The sequence below is a fragment of the Hetaerina americana genome, unplaced genomic scaffold, assembly GCF_022747635.1.
Source record: "Hetaerina americana unplaced genomic scaffold, ioHetAmer1.1.p SCAF_2, whole genome shotgun sequence".
Classification (NCBI taxonomy): Eukaryota; Metazoa; Arthropoda; class Insecta; order Odonata; family Calopterygidae; genus Hetaerina; species Hetaerina americana.
In genome coordinates this window covers 71,274,973-71,295,984 of record NW_027286763.1, presented here as the reverse complement: position 1 = coordinate 71,295,984, position 21,012 = coordinate 71,274,973, and the positions used below count along the sequence as shown (strand labels likewise).

The 21,012-nt window shown below is 34.0% G+C and overlaps 1 protein-coding gene across 2 annotated transcripts; it reads left to right on the top strand.

Annotated features, from left to right (window-relative positions):
- The first annotated feature begins 162 nt into the window (after positions 1 to 162).
- Positions 163 to 20,778, top strand: LOC139687601 (REST corepressor 1-like). 2 transcript variants are annotated; one of them, XM_071584823.1, is made up of 12 exons: positions 163 to 319; positions 1,090 to 1,152; positions 5,896 to 5,970; positions 6,079 to 6,293; positions 7,419 to 7,592; positions 12,862 to 12,930; positions 13,968 to 14,074; positions 15,006 to 15,213; positions 17,707 to 17,842; positions 18,660 to 18,835; positions 18,959 to 19,128; positions 20,037 to 20,778. In XM_071584823.1, the coding sequence occupies exons 1-11, from the start codon at positions 214 to 216 to the stop codon at positions 19,103 to 19,105; spliced, it is 1,476 nt and encodes a 491-aa protein (XP_071440924.1). In that variant the 5' UTR covers positions 163 to 213; the 3' UTR covers positions 19,106 to 19,128; positions 20,037 to 20,778. The 2 variants fall into 2 exon arrangements, with proteins under 2 accessions (XP_071440924.1, XP_071440923.1); XM_071584822.1 differs by having other exon boundaries at positions 13,965 to 14,074.
- The last annotated feature ends 234 nt before the right edge of the window (positions 20,779 to 21,012 follow it).

Below are 21,012 nucleotides of genomic sequence, written 5' to 3'. Positions count from 1 at the left end.
AAATGAATTTTAAGTGAAAATTACGGTCACTGATTAAAATTTTATGCACAATTTCAATTTTTATTGTCACTTTATCTTTAATGTTTGCCTTACAAATGTGTTAGTTAGTCATGATTGGGGGCGTTATAAGCGGTGGTCTCCGCAAACTTTCATATAGCCAAACGTCCGTTTCAACAGGAATCCCCGTCACGTACAAATAGGAAATACTTAATAATGGTGTTAGCAGAAAGGAATACGGATAATGTCCGAAATGGGCGAAGATCCCGTGGACCCAGCCCTAATGGCCATGCAACTGATACAAGCACCGAAGAAGAAGGCGGTATGTAAAATTGTACTGCAGTTTTCAAACTTTGTTCGTAACTCGAAGGTCGGTGCGGAATTTATTCACGGTTCCGTGTAATTATGGCTAGAGTTAATAATGCAGTTTTGATTTCGGAAGTACATTTTAGGTAATCTGACAAACGGATTCTGCTATTTTCTCTGTCAAAGTTTTATGAATACAATAATAAGTTATTCGTAGATAGTGGTGGAAGCCTTTCTACTTATTTTCTGACCAACTGATGTCCATCGTCGAAGATGAAAAAACCGCATATTGGCTCCATTTTTTCAAATTTCGAATATTGTTTTTTGGGTTTCGTTCCCTGAAGTGATATTTGTTTTACGTGCACACGCCATAGTTTGTTTGCCGTATAATTATTTGGATAGGTCGTTGTGTCTTCATAGAAGTAATTGACAGCCGACCTAACACCGAAGCTGCTCGATTCTTTCTATTCCGAAGGATATGCTGTGCAATTATTTCGCCGCTTGTTGTTTTTTTGGCCATATTTTTCTATTTTTCAACACTTTCCGTGTGTGTACCAACCTAAATTCATTTTACAGCCAATATCTTCATCGATCGACACTACCGTTATCAAGAGACACTAACTCGTTCGAACTAATTTAGTTTTTCTTTCTTTTTTTTGTGTTCTAAAATGTACAGCTTGCCACTTTAGTACTACACGTTACCTTATTTAAATGCTTTGTTTAAATCATATAAATTGTTATTCTTTAGTCCATTCTTTTTTCTTATTGCAGTTCATTATTTTTCAGATGAGAAGATAAGAGTCGGGAAGGATTTTCAAGCCTTGATTCCTGAGTTTACTCCTGTTGTTGGTAAATACTCTCCAACTCTTGTCTTTCAATAAGTTGTATTAATTCGCAGTTGATTCTATCATCGAGTTCTCTGGCTCTGTGGCATCTAACAATGCACAAAATGCTATCTATATAGTTAATAATTAAATCCAAATCAAATGTGTTCGGTACTTGTGTGTTTAAATTATTTTTTTAGGGTTGGTTGATGATAAATGTGTAACTATTGTAAAAACAAGATAAAATCCACTCATGGTAATGGTTTAATTAATATGTCTATAGATCACAGTGACCATTGAATCAGTAATTAAACTTTTTCACTGTTTTCCTAGGTTAATGTTTAAATGGGAATAAGATTTAATTACTAATAATTTGCATTGCATTCATTTCATGGGCCAATGAATAAAGTTCTGAATTTTTTAAATTTAAATCATAGGTATTAATAATAATAATATTTATGATTGTCTAATGATGATAAGGGTTATATTGTCTAGACAAATGCATAACCAAAGAACCCATTGCTTTGCAACACTACTTGTTCCCAAGTGGTGATTTGAGCCAGCTTTCAATGTGGGCTGAAAACAATTTTATCGTCCGACAAGCTGGGTGTTCTTCTATTTTTCTGCCTAATATGTAAAATTTATTTTAGATATTATTAAGTTTCTATTGAAAAGGTGCTGCCCTTAATTTACATATCATTTTAAGTTTTTTTTAACCCCCCCTGCCAATAACTATTGGTTTATCATTGATACAAAACTGGCACTGATCTAAAAACAAAAGATTGCACTTAGATTTTTCAGTCTGCATTGAGAGCCCAAACATATCAGCCTGGGATGTCTCTTTGACCCAGGTCAAATTGTGGACAATTTATTGGCTATGTGGTTCTTGGGTTGGAGTTTGGATTTGCTCCAGTCCCTCTAACAGAGAGTCCTAATGATTTATCAGGATAAAATTGGTAATTTCAGGGTATACTTGGTGAACCTTATCCTTTACGGAAAGAAAAATTGCAGCTTGGTTTATTCCACTTAATGTTTTAATCTTTTAACACGGGTTTCAATACATTGTTCATACCTTGTGTTGAAACCTTGGTCATAAGATTAAAAATTGTTAAAGTGGACTTTACAAAGCTGCAGTTTTTCTTTCCAGTTTATCAGGAATGTATGTAATGAGAGAAAACAACAATTTTTCAAGAGATTGGAGTGAGATGAATATTCAGGGGAATTCTGAGCAGAATGAACCTTCCATGACAGCATGGATAGATGGTTATACTCCTGTGATAGACCCATGCAATGGGTCCATATTCATTTAAGAGGAAGACCCATTATAATGTAGTTAGGAAGAAATATTGTAGTAGAACATCGTAAGATAGTCTGAATGAAAGCTTCCTGTAACTTGCATGGAGGTCTAAAATGGGTTTTATTGGCAAAATCAATCTAGAAGTTTTGCAACTTATTCTTGTGCTTAAATGGCAACGAACAATTCACTGAAATGACATGCCATTTTTTTTTGGTATTAAGACATGGAGCAAGTTAATTTATTCTCAGAAAGAAAACTCACAGTTTCTCAGGAATGAATCATGCCTCAACCATTAAGGATTGGGAGTCATCAAAGCCATCAAGTATAACCTGGGTATTTATGTACAAAATATTCCAATCCATTAGCTGGTTCATTTTCTAAAAATATTATCCTTCTCAAAAGTTTGCACAAGAAAAAAGTCATGGAGATCTTGATTCACATTAAAGTGGAAATTCACACATTTTCCAGTTTAAAATGAATTTCTTAGCAGGAGCATCTTCAATGTGAAATCCCCTCAAGATTAAGATGCAAAATAAGCACATCACATCATTTTCTCAAAAGTTAGCCGATAAAATTGAATGGGTGAACTGATGGACGAAAATTTCGTAATTATGTATGCACCATCTTATTGTCTGAAAAATTTCCTGGGTTGGCCTCGGTGATAAATGTTTTTTTGTATTTTGAAATCAATCAAATAAATTTAAAAAATCAAATTGCACACAAGATGTAGGTCATATTCTATTCCATCTTATTATTTGTTAAGTATTCACAAATGAAATCACAAGGAATGCAGGGTTATGCCATATTAGTGTTTCTTTGGACACTGATAAAATTTATCCTTGAAAATAATTTCTTTACCTTATGCCGTCTCTGACCTGCTGTATCAATTAATTTTATTGTCCAAAGGGGTGAAGCTGTGGGTGCCTAAAATGTGACCAGTACAGTGAAACTAAATAATCACCAAAAGTGCCGTAAAAAAATGGTCATTTGTTTGATTAGTTGCTTGGAAAGATGGCTTTAAGAATTATAATTGCAATATTTCTAGCACATTCATTGGGAAATAGGAAAAATGGATAATATGTCTTAAATTAAAGCTGCATTAATGAAGGTTTTGTATTTTTTATTAATTGTGATGGAATACTTATGCAGAGAAGTTTCTTTTGATCTTCTCTCAGGTTTCACAAATTTTGTGGTGTATAATTATGTCATCAGTGAGATTGAGAAATGGGGAGTGTGTTTATTTATACGCACATGTGTGCATACAAAAATACCCACACACACACAAACACATGTGTGTGTGTATATATATATATATATATATACATATATATATATACATACATACATATATATATACATACATATATACATACATACATATATACATACATACATACATATATATATATATATATATATATATATATATATATATATATATATATATATATATATATATATATATACATACACATATATACACATATATATATAAAAAATTTTATATTATATACACACATAAAAATATATTTATATATATACATATATATATATATATATATATATATATATATATATATATATATATATATTACATATATATACAAAAAATATATATACACACACATACATACACTAATACGTGGGTAACGGTAGTCCAGGGGTAGAGCGTTGGGCTAAGAAATGGAGGGCCCGGGATCAATTCCCAAGCAAGCCTCTGGGCACCTGCAGCTCCACCCAAGCTATGTGATTTTTCAGGTACCAGTTCTCCCTGGGAAACCATAGCAGGCACATGGAAAGGAACTGGCCCCCATACCGTGATATTTAAATTTCACATGCCAACAAGTTTAGTGCTGGGAGAACTCTATCATCACCTACCAAACTGACCTTAGTGTTGATTACTGTTTATGGTTATATCCATAGATATATACGCACATATGTATACACATACATATATACACATCCATGTATATATGTAAAACCATTAACACTGTAATCAGCCCGAAGGTCAGTTTAGTAGGTGATGGTAGAGTTCACCCAGTACTAAGCCCGACAGCGTGTGAAATTCACACATCAGGGTAGGGGGGCCAGTTCCTTTCCCTGTGCCGGTTATGGTTTCCCAGGAAGATCTGGTGCCCGAAAAATCACATAGCTTCGGTGGAGCTGCAGGTAACTGGGAATCGAACCCAGGACCCTCTGGTCAGCAGTCCAACGCTCTACCCACTGGACTACCACCACCCACATATATGTATATATATATATATCTATATATATAAAGGAGAGTGTTTGTATGTATGTAATTTGTTTACTTTTTTGCTGTCATAGAAACAGCATTTTTCCAACTATGCCAGCAGGATACTTTTGCAAGAACACTATTGTATTCAGAATTGCCGAGATATTATACGTGGAATACATCAAGGAAAGTCTTTTGTAGAAGAAAAATGGGCAACTTTGATCCTGAGAATAATATTTATTCATGTGACGCATTGGGCCGAGTCTACGCAGTCCATCCTAACAACGCCAAATGTTATTTTTTAAGAATGCTTCTACATACCATTAGAGGACCTCGCTCATTTGCAGAATTAAGAACGGTAAACGGAGAAATATGTGAGACATTCAGAGAAGCTTGCCAGAATTTAGAGTTGCTAGAAGGAGATCAACACTGGGATGACTCATTGCGAGAGGCCAGTTTGATTTCTCTTCCAGGACAAATCCGAATTTTGCTTGCCATCATAATAACCTCCTGTAATCCATCTAACCCAAAAACATTATGGGAAAAATATAAAGAATCAATGAGTGAGGATATACTGGCTAAAGTTCGAAGTGAAAATCCTACATTGGATATTACGTTTAACTCCGACATTTATAATAAAATTTTGATTATTTTGGAGGAAAAGTGTATCACCATGGTTAACAAGACTTTAGTGGAACTCGGTCTTTTTGCACCTGTGCAAGATCAGCAAGGTGTATTTTATCCAGATTATATACGTGAAACTAGCTACAATGTCTTAGACTTAGAAGCATACATCGCGGATAAAAAGCCACTTCTTAATGAAGATCAGAAATTCGCGTACGAAACAATAATGGATCAAGTAGATAAACAAGAAGGAGGTATCATTTTTCTTGATGCTGCTGGTGGCACGGGAAAAACATTTTTAATTAATTTAGTTCTCGCTGAAATCAGGGTTCATGGAGAAATTGCTCTAGCCGTTGCATCTTCAGGTATTGCAGCGACATTAATGGAAGGAGGAAGAACAGCATGAAGTAGTGTATTATATATATATATATATATATATATATATATATATATATATATATATATATATATATATAGTGTATGTATGTGTACATATATATATATACACACCATTTTATAATTGCCATTGGATTACCATTACAGAATTAATTTGAACAAGCCAGTTTCAGTGCTAATTTAATTTTAACCATTTATGCTCTTGTTTTTATTCTTAGATCGCCGTCCAGACTTGAATGCTGAAAGAGCTCTGTTAGTATGGTCACCAACAGTAGATATTCCAGATTGTAAATGTAAGTAGTTAAATCTTCCATTAATCTTCCTTCTGTTTATATTGGATGCTTCATAAATTTTGAATTCCTCTTTCCCTCTCATAATGCACTCTCATTGGGACATTGCAGTGGATGAATATATATCATTAGCCAAAGAAAAATATGGATATAATGGAGAGCAAGCTTTGGGAATGTTGTTCTGGCATAAACATGATCTTGAAAAGGCAATATTGGACCTGGCAAATTTTACTCCATTTCCTGATGAGTGGACGGTGGAGGATAAAGTATTGTTTGAGCAGGCTTTTCAGTTCCATGGCAAAAGTTTTCATCGGATTAGACAAATGGTAAGTTAAATGACAATTTTTGTTTTTAAACACCTTTAAAATAATTTGTGTGTGTTCAACTACAATCAGCTGGTTGTTAGTGTGCTGGAAATTACAGTAACTGTATGGGAGCTCAGATTTAGGTTACATCAAGTAGGATGAAAATAATTTTCAGAGATCATTTTACTAGAAAAAGAGGCCATGGGAAATGCAGTTATAATTTGATTTTGCTTTTCATAATGGACCCTTGCACTCTTTTAATAATTAAAATGCCAGTAATGCAGAAAAATTAAATTCAGGAAGTGGCATTCATTTTTTTTGTTGAATTTTTAAATTTTTACTGGTTTGGTCATTTTGAATATTTGCCAAACTCTTTGCATGATGGTATTGGTATTAGTTTTGCTATTGTGTTTTCTAAAAAATGAGAAATGATTATTTAAAAGGTAATTAAAATTTTGCAAAAGGCCCTCTCTGGTTAACAATAACATCACCAAATCAGTAACTACGTATGTTTAGGTTAAGTCAACTGCACAGCAACCATACATTAGTCGTCCATTTATCAATTATTCTAATATTAGAACTGATTAGATACAATGCTGGACAGATATGTAACGAATGACATAATTGGAGATTTTTGTTTGTGATTATTTCGTTGATAGCTTATAAAATTTGGTTGAATTTGAGTGAAAATTGGTTATATATGTACTAACAAGTTGTAGAATACTTTTAGTTGCTTGAAAGCAAAGGTGAAACTGTAAAGGAACCTTCCTACAAGGAAGGAAGGAAAATTTCAGTGAAGCTTAAAAAAATGTGTCATTTATTTCATGTTTTCTGTAAATTTGAAGACTTTATGTTAGGACTTCCTCTAAGTGTAAATTTATTTTTCTTTGTTTTGATGAAAAGATTAATTTTAAGAAAAAGTGATTTGCATTCTCCAATCCCCCTAGTAATAAAAATTTAAATGCAATGTTCAGGTGAGGAATTGAGCATTCTCATCCGATCATCCATCTAGAGTATATTATAAAACTAAGTCATTTGTTAAATTAATAACAATACCTGAGTAATGATGAGCAATGTTAGTTATTACGGAATTCATTTCTTATGTGATTAGTTAAGTGTCATCGAATTTTCATTTGCCCCAATCAGCTCCCAGATAAATCAATTGCCAGTTTAGTTAAGTACTACTATTCCTGGAAGAAAACACGCAGCCGTACTAGTCTAATGGACAGGCAAGCGAGGAAGTTAGCTGCTCAACGAGAGGAAGGAAGTGAGGGTGGCTCAGAACTTGGTTCCAATACTGATTCAGATTCAGATGAAAAGGTAAGATCTACTTCATTATAGTTTTTCATAATTATACTAGAGATCGCATGATAATTAACTAAATAATAGTTATTAGGTGTAGTGATTTTTTTGTTTTGTTCAAACATTTGACTGTGCAACATTATACAATTAGTTAAAGTTCGGTTAATGACATGTTGATATACTGTGAGAAGGAAAGGCTCATCAAAACTTTGATAAGGAGCATAGTCTTGTATGACACGGAAACATTGCCATTGAAGCAGGATGATAGGCGTAGATTGTAGGCTTTTGGAATGTGGGTATAGAAAAGGTGAAGTGGACTGAGAGGAAAACAAAGAAGGAAGTGCAGGGTATGGTGGGGAAGGAGAGGGGATTGTTGGGAGAAATCTAAAGGAGGCAGGAAAGATGAATGCAGAGAAATTTAAATGGCAATGGGGTGTTGAAGACTATGATGGAGGGAATAAGGAGTCTGAAGTAAGCAAGGAAGGGGCAGGAATAGGATATGGATGATGGATGGAGTGAAAGGAGGAAGTATACAGTATTGAAGAGGGGCTTATTGTAGTGTAGGATGTTGGCTTTTGTTTTGTTAGGGGAAGCCAGGAAATTATAACTGTACAGTTTGGTAGCTTGTGGTCATCCAAAACCTACCTTAAGTGGTTGATTACCAATAAAGACAACTTATGATAATCAGTTTACTATATGATAGAAACATCTTTGCATCAATGGGAAATCATGAAGGCTTGAGCCCAATGTAAAAGGCTCATATTGTGTTTAGAACAGCATCAGGGAAGGTTGTTGGAAGTACCAAAAATTTTATTAAGGTCATTGGTATTCAGGTGGGGATTCCAGAACAGGGCCACTACATGCAGGTGTGAATGATGTACATTACACAGAGATGTCTAGTCAAGAAAGGTGCTACCCAGAATCTCAATGAGAACCTTAAGCCTAAATTTTCTCTTCAGTGATTTTTAATGGGAAATTTCTTACATGGAACTGCAGAAGATGACACAACAGTAAATTTTAACGGAGTCATCCACTAATATGCATTAAAATGCAGGAATTTCAAAGTCTAAAAATCATTCGCCTTGATTAGGAATGTACCCAGTCAAGTCAAGTGATTTTTTTACTGCGGTGTCTCCCCAGTTCTTAGAATTCGTCTAAGGTAATGTTATTTTAGCAAAATAATATATAGTACAAAGTAAAAGAAAAATATGGCATGTATTTTATTCATTTTAATAAAATGAATGACTAATCTAGTAATTGTTTTAAACTAGTGGCTTTCAATGCCATATTCATTCCACAAGATGTTAAAGAATTGTGCATCACATCTTCACTTTGAAGGAGTATTCATGGTGGTAATCAGGCTAACATTGTTGTGCTATGAAACAACCACTATCTCATACTGCTGCTCCACAACTGACAATGAGTAGTAATTTTTAGTGATAAATACATCTGAGTGATAAATAACCGTAGATAAAAACTCCGTGATAGAACTGTTTTTTTTCACTGACCCTAGGTGCCAGCTGATATTCCCCTGTATTATTTTGTAGCTGGAGAATACTTTCAGACTAATAGAAAACATTTCAAACTTCTTTATCATTATGTTTTTTAACGGTTAATCTGCAAGGAAATCATCGATCCCGGGAAGGTTCAAGATGTGTTCATATTTAAAGCCATAATGACACTGCAATGATATTCATTTAAATGTATGTATTTCCTGAATGCCACAAATGAAATATGCAGAAAGGTTAACATTAATCAAGATACTTATGACAGTGAAAAGCTCCCAAATCTAGGATTCTAATTTAGGTAATTTCTCCAGAATAAGTAGGATTTTTAGGTGAGCCATTAAATTTTAAAAACTCTTTTTATTAATTCATTATATACCCATGACTTTTTATGTCGTTGGGTAAATGCTGAAATATTTGCTATTCTAAATTTAGTGTCTGTTGAGTTACACCAGGGATATGAGGTAGTGGAAATGGTAGCACAAAACCTTAAATCGTACACAAAGAATGAGGAACTGGTATCATAAATGGACTAATATCTGGACATCTTGCTTATAGCTTACATTCAATTATAAAACCTAGTTTTAGCTTAATATAGGGGTGGGGTTTGTGAATAAATGGTGTAGGTCAATGGGAAGATGAAGATTGATGGCAGGAGATAACAAGAGACCATACTTCATGAGAAACTTCCTCTAATGCCCTTAGGTGATGGAAATGAACAGGCAATGAGTATAAATGAATGCCTTAGATGCTTAACTTATTGGCACTGAAATAATTGCCTGCAGCAGATATTGTATTTGTAAAGAGTTGGGCTGGCGGCCAGTATCAGGGCCATCCATTAGAAATTAGGAACTTCTACATTAACCTTCTAATTTAATAAAATTATTTAATGGCATTGACAGTGTTTGATGGGCATTACATTATAAAATGTCAGTTTCATACAAGTAGTATGGAACTAAAGGTATTCAATTTTATAATCTTGAAATGACATAATGTATTATGGCTAAAATTCTGGGCATTTTTTCAACTATGGCACAGAAAACCATGACCTTACCATTATGTCCTACTGTATCTCATACATTTACATCAAGGGGCTTGAGGGTAAGATAACCTGTGTTTAATTTGATCATTAAGTTTTATTTGAGGTAGTGATTATGTGTATGCTGAAATGATGTGTATAAGCAATAGGAATCCTGGTTTATAAGTTTCTGGTGTATGAATGTTCCGATCATATGGTCTTGTTAACTACATCATGTAATGTAATTTAAACTGCAGTTTAAATGTAAAGGGCTAAATATTTTTTGCGGCTAGTTCATGTTACTGGCATGTGAATTCTGTAAAGTCTCGTAATAGGAATTCAGCACCAATACTATTTGTTTTGCACTAGCTTGATACAAATTTCCCTTTCTCGTTCAAACAATCGCCTATAAAGAGTAATCAATATTGATGATAAATGTGTCTAAACTAATGAAATGTCATGCATTGCTGGGACACAAGTAAATTTATGGTCCAGGTTTATATGGTCTTGGGAGGTTTTAGAATGGAATATTCTCATGAAAAAATGAATGCAGAGAAAGGGTGCTTATAACTTCATTTAACTTAGAAGACGTTTTGCAGGAAAGCAATATCTTAAAATTAGAAATTTTAATTTGAAATATATACTACCTTGATCAAAAAGTTCCCGGAATAACCACCGTGTGGCGCTCCCATCGTTCCGATTTGAGTTCTGTTTTTTTTGTTAAATTGGTACATCTGTTGTTGATATTCCCTTTAAATCTTAGTGTCATAACTTGACATTTGCAAAAGTTACGGTCGGTTTTCGGTATGTCCATCAGTGCTTCCTGCGATTTTTCCATTACTTCCTCTCGGCTGCTAAAACGCGTTCCCCGTAATGGTTTTTTAACTCGATTGAACAGAAAGAAGTCACAGGGAGCCAAATCAGGTGAATTCGGTGGCTGTTGGATGGTATTTGTTGCATTTTTCGTCAAAAAATTACGAATAATGATAGCACTGTGCGACGGTGCGTTATCATTGGTGCAAAATCCACGAGTTTTCTGCCCACATTTCTGGTCTCTTTCGGCGAATTGCTTCACGCAAACGTCTCATAACGCCCAAATAATACTCTTTGTTTACTGTCTGGCAAAAATTCATGATGCACTACACCGTTGTAATCCATGAAAACCGTCAGCATTGCCTTCTTTTTTGACTGAAAACGACGTGGTTTTTTTGGTCTCGGCTCATTTGGTGAACGCCATTCACTTGCCTGATGTCTGGATTGCGTGTCGTACTCATAAACCCACGTCTCGTCTCCAGTAATGATCCTTTTGATGAATGTGGGATCGGATTCAGCCTCGCAAATCATGTCTTTTGCGACGTCAACACGGTCTCTTTTTTGCATGAAATTGAGGTCTTTTGGCATGCTACACGACGGAAACCCAAATCATTAACCACAATGTCTTGGGCGGATCCATAGGCAATGTTCAAGTCCTCCGCTATTTCTCTGATGGTTAATTTGCGGTTATTGACCAACATTTCTTTTACTTTATCAATTTTTTCACCGACTTTCGATGTCGATGGTCTGCCACTGCGTTCATCATCTTCGATTGACTCACGACCACTTCTGAACCGCTCGTGCCACTGGTAAACGACCGTTTTTTTTTAGAGAATCGTTGCCGAAACACTTTTCCAACATTTCCAACGTCCGTGCGCCACTAAATCCGTTTTTTACGCAAAATTTAATACAAGTTCGTTGTTGCAAATTTAAATCCATTTCTGAAATTGTAAAAAATCGCCAACACACACAGAGATAGATGTACTCTTGGCTACGTAACTTTTGCAAATGTCAAGTTATGACACTAAGATTTAAAGGGAATATCAACAACAGATGTACCAATTTAACAAAAAAAACAGAACTCAAATCGGAACGATGGGAGCGCCACACGGTGGTTATTCCGGGAACTTTTTGATCAAGGTAGAATGCCTCCATTTTATAGTAAGCACAGAAGTGTAGGGAACCTATAATTTTGGCTAAGGTACAATTGTCGTAGAGTGAACTGCTATGAGATGCACATATTTGAACCTATATCTTTTTAGTATTTTTGACAATAAAGCTTGAAAATATCTGTGACTTCAAAATCGGTCAGATTTTGCGGGTCATACCATAACAACAATCCGTTGTTTTGTTTTTAAAAATTATTTTTGCTAAGGATTCTGATTGGCATGTACTGTAAATTAATTTTGCTAATTCCAAGAACACACAAAATATTTTACAAGCTTATGCAGCCTTTTTTTTCCATTTGTTAAAATTCAATTTGTTTTGCTTGCTGAACAGGATAATGTGGGGTTGGTGAACAATTAGAATTTAGAAAACATCCCAGATGGCCATTAATGAACTTAAAGCTGGTCTTTGTTTATTGCTGGATCTTTTTGGGCAAGAATAGGTTTTAATAGTAAAACTCTGACGTGCAAGGGTTGAAAAACATCTAACATTTAGTATGATATCCTTTGTGAAATTTTCAAGAAATCTGAGGGTGAATTTGAGTGATATTCCTCAAAATGTTATACTTTTTGAGCTTTAATAATAAAGATAGTACCATGTAGAATATGGACTGTGAGGTAAATTCTCTGCACCCTATAAGGCTATCTGTTTCAATTTTGTCTATAAACATTATTTAAAATTACTTTTGATTTTTTTTCAATTTGTAAATTGTATGGTTTCAATAGAATCACTTGGGTACAAATGGAATACTTTGTCTCAGATTTCTGCGTGTATCAAATTTCAGAAGTGGACCATTCATCGTGGAATCAGACGTAAGAGTGGATCGCCCCCAAGAGGTGTGCAAAATGAGGAGGTAAATAGTCTGGAGACATAAATCAGTTGCTATTTTTGCTCCTCAAGTGATTCTCTAACTGATATTAGAATGAAGTATGATGACCTTTCAGCTATTTTTTTTTACTCTTTACTAATTAAGTGTGATGGTATGCCATCTATCGACCATTTGTAGAAGATCCTAATGCATCAAGCATTGACCTAAATATTCATTTCAATGCTGACTATTATTCAGTATGCTCTTTGTCGCATGAAAAATGTCCCTTACAGCATGCCTAATTTTGTGTCTGTCATTCTGTGTTTCCTTGTCACTTATTTCTCTCACATGTTTGAAGGTTATATTTGTATAAGTTTATAAAGTGTATATTCGATGTTGTCAACTCTCGTACACATGGATCAGTCAATAACTGATACATTTGTGTATTTGATTCCACCTTTTATTATTTTTACTCTTAAAAAATAAATATGAGAGTAATTCTTAAGCTATTGTTAATGCAAAATTCTGATTGAATGTAATTTTGGGGAATGTCCTGTCATCCTAAGAAGTTCAGGAATGGGTAATAATTAGTATTGTTGAGGGATTTTCAAATACTTGTAGTTGTATTTTTAGAATCAATTCTGCCTTGACTGATTTTAGTATTTTAAGCATTTGTTTGTTAGGAGCATATTCAGTAAGTGTGCACATACTAACCACCGGATTTATTTTTGTCCTAAATAAGCCTTCTGAGTAAATGTTTCACCTGCGTGTGAGAGGTCTGTCTCTAGACTTCTTTGTTCTTATAATTAGGTTACTGTTCTCTTTAGTGTGGCTGTAAAGGTGTGTGAAGCTGTTATTTGGGGTGCCAAAGAGTCCAACGTGGTTAAAGGGAGATATATTTTAGCCATGGGAAGTAAATTTTTAAGGTTAATAACACACCTCATCAGGAGACACCCATGGAAACCTCTCAGCTTTAAGGTGCTGAACAGTTGGTGCAGTGCCCATTTTAGCACTAATTCATGTTTTGGTACAATGTAATGCATTATGATACTAATGTAATGTATTTTAATTTTTTTTAGAAGGAAGGAGAATCTAGCAAGAATTCCTGTGCAAATTGTGGTGTTGGATGTACTCATGTCCATCCTACGCCCAAAGGAAATATGTGTAATGCATGTTATCAGTATTTAAGGTGAGCAAGTGTCATATGTGGATGGCATGTACCATATATATTAGTCAAATTCATGAAGCTTAAATTTAGGCATGTGCTGTCTTCCTATAAAATAGGCATTTGCGGAAATATTGTTTGAAAGCTATAAAATTAGAGTTTTTATGAAGTTATGATTTGAAGGTAATTTTTTTAATTACTATACTGAAAAATGTTACTAGTGTACAATAATTTTTCATCGTCTTTATCAGTGGCAATTAATTATCTCGAAAAACTATCATATATAACTAAAAAAACTTGAAAACTATGGCCAAATACATGTATTTCTGAAGATGTGGGTCTCATAATTTTTAGTTTATCTGGGTTCTGAACAACATTGTGTTTCTGTATTGTGCATGTTCACTTTCTCATTACAACAACCCTTGTTGTTGTGTAGGAATATGCTATCCAGAGAAGAGATTTTTATACTATTTCTTAACCTCCTCCGGTTTTTATCTAAGGAAATTTAGCAATTGAGGAATGAACTGCACATTGAAAAATATACCACTGATTTGTTATAAAATAAATGTAAAAAATGTACTAAAATATTAACTATAAAAATTGCTGAGACCAACATTATAAAATATAGATTTAAGTTAGTTAGGGGACAACCAAAGAGAATTTTGCATGAGACATGAAGTTAAATAAATGTTAATGAATTAATGCCATCCATTTGTACATAATACACATACACATGTACATGGCAATTTATAATTATGTACACTAGTACATAATTATAAATTGCCTCTGATTTTTAGTTATTTAATATATCTTTTCATGAGTGTTTGACACTTAAAGTATTGCTGCATTTTATAAGCTCACAACTTTACCTGTTGGGTAATTGATCTCCTAAATAAAGTATTGTGGTTAAACTTTTTCAAATAGTGTTATTAATGTAAAACTTCATACCATCCAGGCGGACGGGAATGCTTCGACCAACAACTGGTCCAGTAAAACGAGAAGGTCGTGATCGGCATCATTTACTCATGAGGCATCGGAGGAAGCCACCACGTGGAATGTATATTAACCATGATGACTTGGCTGCCATGGCAACAGGCCCTGCGGGTCAGGGAGAGGCTATGCTTAAGGCAATGGATCGTGAAATAGTGTCCTTGAAGCGACAAGTGAGTTTTCACTGGACCTCATTGTGGTGGATTGAATTTCATAATGCATTTGAAGCATTATATATATTGTGCTCATTTAGTTTCCCTTTTGAAGTGATTTGCTTTAGCACTTCTATGAAAAGGGAAGTTCTGATGAAAGTATATGCAAGTATGGAAAACTTTAGGGCAGACCAACAAGAAAACTACCTCTTTTAAAAGTCATACTTCATGTAGTTCAGTGTAATGCCTTGTTTATGTCTTTCGTGCTGCATCATGGGGTGCAGTTTTTTAGTTGTTTTGCGGTATATGTGTTTGCATGAGTATTGGATGAAGGGATTTTTGCATGAGTGTGTGCGCTGCTGTGGGTGTAATTTTCCGTGTTGTTTTTTTTTGCATGTGGTTTTTTTCTTTTTTACGGTTGGTGACCTAACACCCCCCGCCACATGCCCTTGCGGCGGCTTGCGGGGTATTATGTAGATGTAGATGTTTATTATTTCAATGGTCCCTTTAAAAATGAAAATTCGAAGTTTTGTTGTAACTGTAAGATTGTTGCAACTCTTACTTTTTAAGTTAATGGATATTACAATTTGTTTGAAGTTTAATGCCCATTTCCAAAATAATCACGTATCGATGGAGGTCATTACCCTGTAAACATGCCATGTAAATTTGACGGTTTTATGGTATTATTATTTCTTGTTGATTGGTAAAAAAATCACAAGGCAGCAGTTTCAATTTTGGGGCATCAATTTAGCCTCCATTTTTACTGATGTGCAGTTAACCATACAATTCAAGATCTCAAATTGTGAAATATGAGACAATTTTTGGGTCTTCAGTAGGAGAAGTAATATAACAATTTAATTTACACACCCTGGTATTGAGATGAGAATTGTTAGAAAATTAAAATTTTAATAGTTCATCTGTCTTTAAATGTTCATTTAACATTTACCTAAATCCATTTTGCAACACTTATTTTTAGTACAGGGTGGAGCAGAATGGACTCCCTTATTTGACTGGTGAATTGCAAAATAATCAACCAAGATAATTAAAAAAAGGCTTTTATTTCTGAAAACTACGTCCAATACCATTTTATTTTCATTACGTTTTTAAAATTATTTCATCCAGGTGACCTTGGTAAACGATGTACATGTTGAGTCATTCAAAAAAATTTTGAAAACTCTTCTCAGCATATCTTGTGTTATTCCAGCAGTGACATCTGTAATTGCCTCCTTAAGAGTTTCGAAGGGCATTGGTCAAACTTTTTAAACCTCAGCTTTGAGATAACCCCATAGAAAAAAATCACATAGGCTCAAATCCGGGAAGCGAGGGGGCCATGGAAGATCCTCTCGTAAGATCAGGTGGCCAGGAAATTGTTCTTGCTGGATTTGGCGTGAACGACAGGTAGTATGAGCTGTGGCAATCCCCTGTTGAAACCAAAAGGCTTTGAGTCATATTCCTCACCATACTCTTCCATTTTGGGGAGTAAAAAGTTCTTAAGCATCTTACAATAGTGCACAGAGTTCATAGTAACAGTTGAACCTCGAGATTCAAAAAAGTAAGGCCCAATAATACCTATGGAGGACAGCACACCAAACTGTCAATTTGGGGCTATGAAAACGTGTTGGATGAAGTTAGCAAGGGTTGTCAGTTGCCCAGTAACGAAAATTTTGCTTATTTACTGAGCCTTAGAGGTGAAAATGCTCTTCTTTGCTAGTCCCATGCTATTATTGTTCTTAAAGATTGTTTCTACGACAAGGCTCGATGCTCACCAGACCACTGCATGGTGACTACTGAAAATTGCATCATTTCCCCCAGCTGATGCTACTACTCCTCTTCTGCTAATTCACCTGCATGCTCTTCAGTGATTTTTTGAAACTAGGGAGTCCATTCTGCCCCACCCTGTCTTGTCATTTTGCTTGAAGTTGAAACACACGTCATGAATCATTGCTAATGTCAATAGAGCATATTAAAGGAGTTTGTAATTTTCCACACTAGAGTATGTAGAAAATTACAAACTCATATAATATGGAAATCAAACAATTCCACGAAGTGAAGCCTGTAAGTGTAAAGTATATGTCAATCGAACAGTACATACTTCTGAATATTTCATGCAGAACTTATTGTTTCATGTTTTTTCTTATTTGTGGGTGGCATAAAATAACCTCAGAGTTAGTTTCAAATTCAATACACCAGTTAAGCTTATAAAGTATTGATTTTAAGTTTTCCATAATATGTGATTCCAGAAATGAGGTCCTAAACACAGACTTCATTTATGGCTTTCAAGGACCATGCTTTTTACATCCTGCAATAATTTAAATATTTTCATGCAAATCATTTGTCATTAAATGATTTTTTGGTTACCATACTTAAATATGTCTGAAGTATATGGTCACAGAGAGTTTGAGAATCTTGCAGCCAATCACTCTGGTGTTGATAGTAAAGTGCATTGATTTTTTGTATGGATCCAGGCCAGCTTCAAAACTCTATTGTTAATATTTACTCATTTCATTTCTTAAGGTACAAAATCATAAGCAAACAATTAGTGCACTGAAACGGAAAACTGGTGAGGGGATTGATGACCTGAGACCACCTGATTCTAACAACCGTATCAATGCAAGGTGGACAAATGATGAACTTCTTTTAGCCGTACAAGGTTAGTTAACTAATGTTTTCATCATTCAAAAATTTTTTAATGATGTATTACAAATTTTATAGGTCATATGCATATAAAGCAATTGCCGAACAATACAGGGTATCTGAGATCTCTGCAGTAAGTGAATGTCCACTTCACTAGAACATTCTAAAATTTGTATACTCTTAGTTAAATAATTTAGTATTACCATAACACTGTAAAACTTTTCTTTAGGAAAGTAATCCAGTTTATTCTGGGTAGGTTGATAGGATTGCTTGACAGGCAGAGAGACCGTGTTTCCTTGAAGGCTTTTCTAAAATAGAATGTCTTATTCAAAATCAATTTCATCCGTGCATTGTGAAAGGATTCTGTGTAAGGAAAATGGTTAAATAATTTCATATTAAATTTACCCCTTCATATTGATTTCATGTAAAATGTACTTTTTCAATTTTAATTAGTTTAAAAATTAATTAAATTTTTGTGAGACTATTTATAAATGTTTAGCCTGAAGTGTCATGAAAAACGATGATAGACTTCTACATTGCAAAAGGATGAATTGTCTATACGGAAAACTGAAAACCTTCCTGGATCTTCTTGGCATAAATACCATGTAACAGTTATTTGTGGGAGAATATTTGAAATTCATCTCAAGTTCATATTCCTATCATTAATGCTAATGCCAGTATGTTTCTTCGGTGTTATTTTTGGTTAATGAAACAGTTTTACACGTGACAGCATCAACACTCGTCTACTAAAATTCTATATTTAACTTAAGCTAAAATTGTGAATGTTAACTTTGGTGATTAATGTCTCATTTTGTTACATTCCTCCTATTCAGGTGTTCGTAAATATGGCAAAGACTTTAGGGCAATCGCTGAAGTGATTGGTACGAAAACAGAGGCTCACCTGAGGAGTTTCTTTGTTAACTATCGGCGACGCTACAATTTAGATGCTGTGTTGAAAGAATATGAGGCAGAAAATGGGCCCATCATGGATGATGAAAAAGAAGAGAAGGTAATTGCTTTTTATATTAACTTGGCATTGGCCTCTTAATGAAATTTTCTTGATGTTTATTATTATTGCACCTGACAAGTCAATGATTAATTTCTGACCAGTAGAATAATTATTGTTTTGCAGATGGAAACAGATGGACCATCATCAGGTAGTGAAGCCAGTACACCAACTCCAGGAGCAAGTTCTCCTGTCACGGTTAGCTCTCCTGGTTTGAACAAGCAACCATTCTCCAAAGCTCCCCTCCTACAGTCCAGTCAAGCCGCCAAATGATATTGGCTGTAGGTTATTAATAAGTAAGTTAAATCTGAGAATAAATTATAATTTTATTTCAAAATTTTTCAGAGATCTGGTATTAAATTGATGAAATTGACTATACGTAAACTTGCAAGTATGTGAATGCACATCCATACACACATTTATTTCTCCAAATATTCTAAAATTAGCATTTTATGTCTTTGTACCAAGTGAATAATTTATTCATGTTCATTTCATCCATGATCAAACTGCCTAAGGCCCCTGGTGCAAATTCTCATCTTCGGCAGCTACAGGTTTACAAAAATTAATAATAATGCAATGCTCTTTATAGGAGGTCGTATAGTTACAGTAATGTTTTACATAATTTATGGTCATTGGAGATTCGAGAACAATCATTATTTGCCTCAAGTGTAGTTCAGTTAAAATGAGTGAACTTATAATCACTCACATCCATCCTGAGTTGATTATTTTAAGAATGATTATCGCAAGAATATTAGTCTATCATCTATGCTGAAATAAAATTAATATTTTTTTAATTTTGCCTTGGGTTAACCTCTCTCCCATTGGAACAGTAATAAGTGTAAAGCAAAATTAGCTTAGACATTATTAGAGGGAACAAGTGATAGTTATGCTATTAGAATGACTATAATAATGGTGTGATATATAGATGTGAGCATTTAACTTCATATGTTGGTATATATTTTGAATTTTTATATACATAAAAATATTTCTAGTTTAAATTCTTTGGTTTCTGTATACTGTGAATGTCAAACTATATCACTTATTCACTGTATGTGCATATATTTATGAGTGACTGTACAAGGAAAATTTGAGAACTTAAAAGTTACATGTGTGTATCTAGTTTTAGCAATTCTCAATAGTTATAACATCACTAATTATATAAAAGAATAATGTTTTTATATTCTTATACTATTTTTTGTTTCAGATTTCCTTTCTATATACTGCCAAGATTAAGTGCAACAGGAAGTGTTCTGTGCAGTTATTGTGATTAAATTCAGGAAATTGTTCTATGCATGTAAATAAAATGAGTAAGAAATGAGCATGTGTATATTGTGCAAAAACTGTTTTGACTTCTTGGACACCTGTGAAAATAAACATTTAAATACTAGCAAAACCATGCTGGATTAAAATACATAAGGGAAGAAACAAAGTAATTTACAGTGACAGTGAACTATTCTATGCTATGATTACTGCCATTACTTCTGCTTGCTGTACTAAATTCATTGAAAAAGAATCTAGCCGGTGTACACACTACATTATAGTTGGTTATTAAGGTTGATGCAGTCTTCTTCCTCCAAATAAGTTCCTTGCTTAGTGGAAGTTTTTACATTTCAGATGTGATGTTGAGTTGTGAAAAGAATTTCTAATTGAATACAGGAATGCTCATTCAAATCTCTTTATATGTACCATGAAATAATATTGTTGTTACTTTTAATCTCTCTGAGCCTATAAATTTTTCTTATATCAATTTATGTCTGTCTGTAATTATATTTTAATTTCTCAAAAATTATTTATTTTTTCTGTATTTGCAATGTATTTACATAATAACGTTGTGATATAAAAGGTTATTTTTATTTAAGGTATTAAATTTCGGACATTAATTTATTGTGTGAATCCATGCATTTGGTTATTTCAGCGATTAATTATTGCAAGTGATAGAATGAAATAAAGTTTTTGTGGACTAAAATCATGGCCATTTCACATGTTGGTTTTAATGAAGAAGATAGTTTAAGCTACCTTACTCCCATTCATTGGTTAATCATATGCATTATGAGAATCTATTGTTGATGCTATATCACTACTATGCTATGCTGTATTTGTGTTCATATACTGCCCTGAAGTATATCATTTGCATAAATATGTAGGTAAGGCTTTATAGGCAGCAGATAACTTAAGTTTGA

Excerpts from the sequence above, each read along its gene's own strand:
- LOC139687601 (XM_071584822.1), top strand. The coding sequence starts at position 214 with ATGGTGTTAGCAGAAAGGAATACGGATAATGTCCGAAATGGGCGAAGA. Across the intron at positions 6,294-7,418 it reads TTCATCGGATTAGACAAATG|CTCCCAGATAAATCAATTGC; the intron begins GTAAGTTAAATG and ends TGCCCCAATCAG. Across the intron at positions 12,931-13,964 it reads GAGGTGTGCAAAATGAGGAG|AAGGAAGGAGAATCTAGCAA; the intron begins GTAAATAGTCTG and ends AATTTTTTTTAG.